This window comes from Pundamilia nyererei, unplaced genomic scaffold (assembly GCF_000239375.1).
Source record: "Pundamilia nyererei isolate P.nyererei 1_Seehausen unplaced genomic scaffold, PunNye1.0 scaffold00009, whole genome shotgun sequence".
Classification (NCBI taxonomy): domain Eukaryota; kingdom Metazoa; phylum Chordata; class Actinopteri; order Cichliformes; family Cichlidae; genus Pundamilia; species Pundamilia nyererei.
Window position 1 is genome coordinate 4,565,183 of NW_005187410.1, and position 5,444 is coordinate 4,570,626.

The following is a 5,444-nucleotide window of genomic DNA, read 5'->3' on the forward strand; positions in this document are numbered from 1 at the left end:
AGCCAGGTAGATTTATCTGGTGAGAGCTAAAAGGTGAGTAAATATCATTAGTGGATTCAAAGAAATGATAATGTTGAACTGTGTTTGCCTGATGTGTAAATGTAAAGGTTCACCACGTCTTAGTGTTGCATTTATAGTTTGTTGTCAATCATCAGTTATATTTATTTTAAGAAATCTTCATAATTTTGTTTGTTATGAAGACATTAAATGTATTCACATAATATTCAATTTTATTTACCACATCTATCAGTACAGGCTGTAGACAGCGGCTGAATATAAAAGCTCTTTTATAGCAAAACCCTGTTTGCACTTCAAGAGAATAAAATATAACAGCAGAAAATCATGAAAAAGGAAATCAGTTCATAAAACACAGAACAAACAGAAAATCAAAGTGATCTTTCGTACCTGCTCAGCCATGTAGGAGCTCATATAGGCATTTGTCTTTCCTAGGCGGTGTTGTGTGGGGACAGAACTGGTTGACTGGCAATTGCAGCAGAGCTCATGCGTCCACTCTCGCGTTCAGGCTGTAGGCATGTGGCAGGTGCTGCTGGAAGAAGGTGTTCTCAACCACGGTGAGGCTCTGCGTGATGTATGTCTGCACGTGTGCAGTGCGCGATCCAGTGATTTGAAATTGAATGCCCGCTGTCTGTGTTTCTGTGATGCAGTGGACCAGGAGCTGAGCTTCCAGGACAAGTACCTTTTTTACCGCTTTCTGGAGGATGAACAGGAGGATGCCAGTTTCCCCACTGAAGACCAAAGAAGGGAGAGCCAAGAGGAGCTACAGGATACCTTGCTGCTTCTCTCGCAGATCGGGCCTGATGCCCATCTGAGGATGATCCTGAGGAAACCGTAAGAATCTGAAGCAGAAATCAGTAAAGGAATAAAAAGGGTGATTGTTTCATGACTTCTTTCATCTCTGTCTTTTAGTCCATCTGAAAGGACAGCAGATGATTTGGAGATCATTTATGAGGAGTTGCTTCATATTAAGGCCTTGTCACACCTCTCCACCACTGTGAGTACAGTTTACCTGCATTATGTGACCATATTATTCCTTCTCTTAATGCACAGATTGAAATTGCATCTTTCTCCTGGTGAAAAACATCATATCTGGCTCATTAGGCCTTTTGGTCCCATTTGAGTGGTGAGAGTGAAGAAAAATGATGCAAAGATGAAAACTTGCGTATTAAACACTCATTCACTGATCCTGTCCAAGAACACTTTGACATACACGCTGGATAAGCAAGGCATCGAATATGTACTGCATAGCTTCAGGGGATTATTCTACAACTAAAATCATCCGTTTGTCTTGCTGCTCGGATTCAGCCAAACCAAAAAACAAGATATGTGATGTGGGACTGCTGTGCGTTTCACTCACATTCAGTTTTAAAGAAATCTTTCAAACACCTGTGCTGCATTGAATAGCTGGAATATTAAGCTTTGCACACATACAGCATGCCTTTACTTTTATTTTGCCTGCTTTCTCTTAATGTTGATCCTCCTGATCTTCCTCTGCAGGTGAAGAGAGAGCTGGCCGGAGTGCTGATTTTTGAGTCCCATGCAAAGGCAGGAACAGTATGTAAGTAATCTGATAAAAATAGTCATGTGTAATAGATGCATTGTTAATGCTGATTAATGATTGAATTTGCTCAGCACACAATCAGTATTAATTCAACAAGGACAGCCTATATGAAACCAAATCTTCTCTCCCTTAGTGTTCAATCAGGGTGAGGAGGGCACATCCTGGTACATCATTTTAAAGGGCTCAGTCAATGTTGTCATCTATGGAAAAGTAGGTATTTTCCTCTTGTGAAATCATGTTAGTTCTAGAGACATCAAACTGACTATACTGCTTTGACCGGGACGTTGATTCATCACCCAGTAACTGATCAGTATGCCGTCCTGGACAGGGTGTTGTTTGCACTCTTCATGAAGGAGACGACTTTGGGAAGCTGGCGCTTGTCAACGACGCCCCCCGCGCCGCCTCCATTGTCCTGCGAGAGGACAACTGTCATTTCCTGAGAGTCGACAAGGAGGACTTTAACAGGATTTTGAGGGTTAGTGTCTGTTTAAACTCATCTCATTAACAATGAAAAAGCACCAACACCCTCTGTTGGCAAAAATGTAGTAATGCATCCATAAAAGTTATTTAATGCATCTTTTGTGATCGTATGCCAGTCCCTTGCACCCACTAGCTCAATCATCCCACTAAATATGAAATATGTTGATAATGACCTCTTTCACTGATTTGAGGTTAATTAGGTGTGGATGTAAACTAACATCTGGGAGCTCTGACACGTCATAGATTTCCTGCTTGAAATAGAAAATAGAAGCAGAGATTTTTGTTCTAGATTAACTACGTAGTGATGGTCTGCACATCTAAATGTTTTGAAATTACACATGTAGTGACTGATGGAGTGACATCACATGTTTTTTTAACAAATTTTATTAAAGTTGTTAAACGTGTATGATTGATTTACAGAATATCATATTAGGTCTGCATTTGCTTCTTTGGACCACATTAAACGTATTAAACATGCTATTAAAAATGCTTAAACAAACAATTAAAAAATTGTACTGAAATTTAGTATTACAGATAGTTTATGCATGCTTATTGCATGGCTCAAAATAGTGCAATGATGGTTCTGAATATTAAATAAATAAAATAGGGAATGAATAATAAGAATAATAATAAGAAAAAAATTAATTAAAAAGCATATATTTATAGTAAAATATCCAAATATGTATAAAAATTTTAAATATCATATAATAACTGATACTTTACATTTCTAAAGAATAACATTTTCACGAAGCTGCTTATGTACTGGCAAACACGTCACTACTGTTTAACACTGTTTAAATGTGACCTCTGGCAGGTGACCTGGGTCGATCAGGTCACATGACTTTATAAACTGAAACAACATTTTCATAGGTCAGTGGTCTCCATAGTAAATGCATTATTGTGTTTGTGTTTATTTGTATGAAGGATGTGGAAGCCAACACTGTGCGACTGAAGGAGCACGGTCAGGACGTTCTGGTGTTAGAGAAGAGCCTCAGCAGCAGTCGAACATCTGTCCAGGGATCCTCTTCCTCTCATTACAAGTAAATATGCCCACCACTAATGCATGTATAGTACAGAGCTGCACTTTCTGGCAGTTGTCTGTTAAACTTGTATCCTTAACTGTCTTCATGTTACAATATAAATTAAGTTGCTGCTTTTATTTAACAGCAAAGAAAAATTGATACTTAAAAATATTTAAAATTGTTTCAGCCATCCTTTTTCTTTGAAGTAATAAGTATGAACTTTAAAAAAATATATTTGTCCAATCACATGACTATCCCAGGTTGCTGCAGGAGTGATCCTTTCATGGTCACTTTTGAACTTGTGATTACATTTGTGAACAATAGGAAAAATGCTGGACGCTAACAGTCAGTGTGACCAGCAGATAACATGCAGGCAGCACACACACAGCAATCCTGTGAGCTGCAGCCAACGAGCATTATTTTAATAGAGGCATCTGTCACTGCAGCACAGTTGCTAGAGAGACATATTAATGGTTATGATGGCCTTGCTCCTAGGGGGAAAAGAAGACCTGGCAAGTCACAATTACTTGTTTAGGGTCGCCCTCTAATCAACTCCACTCCTCAAACGTAAGAGTGTCAAGACTGTGTTCTCCCCCATGAGTGGGGAAGACATGGCGTTGCTTGTGCAGCTCCCTCTTGCCATGCTGTTATCAAGTAATGAAAACAACCGAGGCTGGATTGTGTTGATTCTCCTTCACGTAGAAGATGCCCCCTCATTTTTTTTTCTCCCCTCGGCTTTTCTCGTGGCACTTAGCCCAGACTCCCCTTCATCTTCAGCTGGCCAAGAACACTGATTGTAAATAGGATTGTTATCAAATGAAGCAATCACAGACACACGTTGAAGGAACAGTCGAGGGCCATAGCTGTGTCATCAAGCATTAAGAGCCAGTGTTTCTTGATTAGTGAAGGGTGTGTTTTATTCTGTTTTCCTGCAGATACAACGTAATGTCTGGGACGCCGGAGAAGATTTTGGAGCACCTCCTTGAAATGATGCGATTGGATTCTCAATTCACAGAGTCAGGTACTGCTCACCATGACACATCCCATGTGTCGAATTAGTGCCATCTAACACGGCCTGTCAATACGATGATCATTTATTGTGGAGAGTTGTCACCTATGCAACATTCTCCTCCGCCCTCGCCGGCTCTGTTTCTCTCCTCTGTCCTCTGCCGACTGTTCTGCACTGACCCGTTTGTTCTTGCCTATAATTAGCCACACATCACAGGGCTGATCTAATTACTCTCGCTTGCGTGGATACATATGGTTTTCATTCGTCGGCAGAGGTGACACAGACGGGGCCGCGAGGATCAAGGCCCGATGCTACTCTTTGATGCTCTCTTTCGCCGGCTACACAGGTGTTTGACATAAGCGTCTTTCTTTTTTTGTTACAGACTCAGCCTTAGATGACTTTGTGCTCATGCACTGTGTCTTCATACCCAACACTCAGCTGTGTCCGGTGTTGATGTCCCAATATCCTTTCAGCATTATGTTCCCTAATTTTTTTTTAATGTTCTTTACCATTCCTGAACCTGAAAACATAGAGCTCACTGGTTTGCTGCAGCTACATTGTTTCAATCTTTAACTGCTGTGCAGCTACCATGCCCAGGCCTCGCAGGGATCTGAACAGGAGAAGCTGGACTACACGCTTAATAACAAGCGCAGGGTGATCCGGCTGGTGATGCACTGGGCTGCCGTAAATGGGGATCACCTGCAGGAAGAGGATGTCTCAGGGTTGTTTCTGGAGGTCAGCCTAAACATATATGAAGGTTGTTCTAACCTCTGATATAGGTACAGAATAGTCACAACAGCAGAACCGTCTGCAGCTCTGACCAAGACTTGTTCCAGTGTTTCAGATGTGTTCCTAATCAGTTTGCTTCACTTAAAAACAATTAATTGTTAATCATCTTCTTAGATTCTTTGATTCTTGATAATGATAAGATTTTGAAATGTTTTAATAAAGCGAAGGCGCCACACCACTAACCATAACTGAGAAATTGATAGAAAATCAGATTTATGTCTGAGTGCATGATGTTCAAATCCAAGAATATCCACAGCTATAATGCTGACAGCCACTCTTTTGTTTCATGGTTGATATTAATTATTTACAACTGTAAACACCTACCTTTGCAGTTATCCAAGGTGTTTGCACCTTCTGCTAAGTTTAATTGCACTCCCTCCTCACTATAAATAAACAGACACATGTCAGAAAATCAAAATCACTGAAACTGCAATTTTAAATGTGCATTTATTATAGATGTGAGCATTAGAATATATATATATATATATGCAGTTACTTTAAATTAGTAACTTAGTTACATTACTAGTTACTTCTATCAAAAGTAACTCAGTTACTTCAAGTTACT

The 5,444-nt window shown here is 40.1% G+C and overlaps 1 protein-coding gene across 1 annotated transcript in view; it reads left to right on the forward strand.

Annotated features, from left to right (window-relative positions):
• Positions 1 to 5,444, forward strand: part of rapgef4a (Rap guanine nucleotide exchange factor 4a) — a 36,069-nt gene that overhangs the window by 23,224 nt on the left and 7,401 nt on the right. Inside the window, exons 8-17 of the mRNA XM_005723650.1 lie at positions 451 to 572; positions 666 to 849; positions 928 to 1,012; positions 1,516 to 1,576; positions 1,713 to 1,789; positions 1,908 to 2,054; positions 2,984 to 3,099; positions 4,017 to 4,102; positions 4,473 to 4,551; positions 4,675 to 4,825. Of these exons, the coding sequence (XP_005723707.1) occupies positions 451 to 572; positions 666 to 849; positions 928 to 1,012; positions 1,516 to 1,576; positions 1,713 to 1,789; positions 1,908 to 2,054; positions 2,984 to 3,099; positions 4,017 to 4,102; positions 4,473 to 4,551; positions 4,675 to 4,825 (1,108 nt within the window). The remainder of the gene's footprint in view (positions 1 to 450; positions 573 to 665; positions 850 to 927; positions 1,013 to 1,515; positions 1,577 to 1,712; positions 1,790 to 1,907; positions 2,055 to 2,983; positions 3,100 to 4,016; positions 4,103 to 4,472; positions 4,552 to 4,674; positions 4,826 to 5,444) is intronic.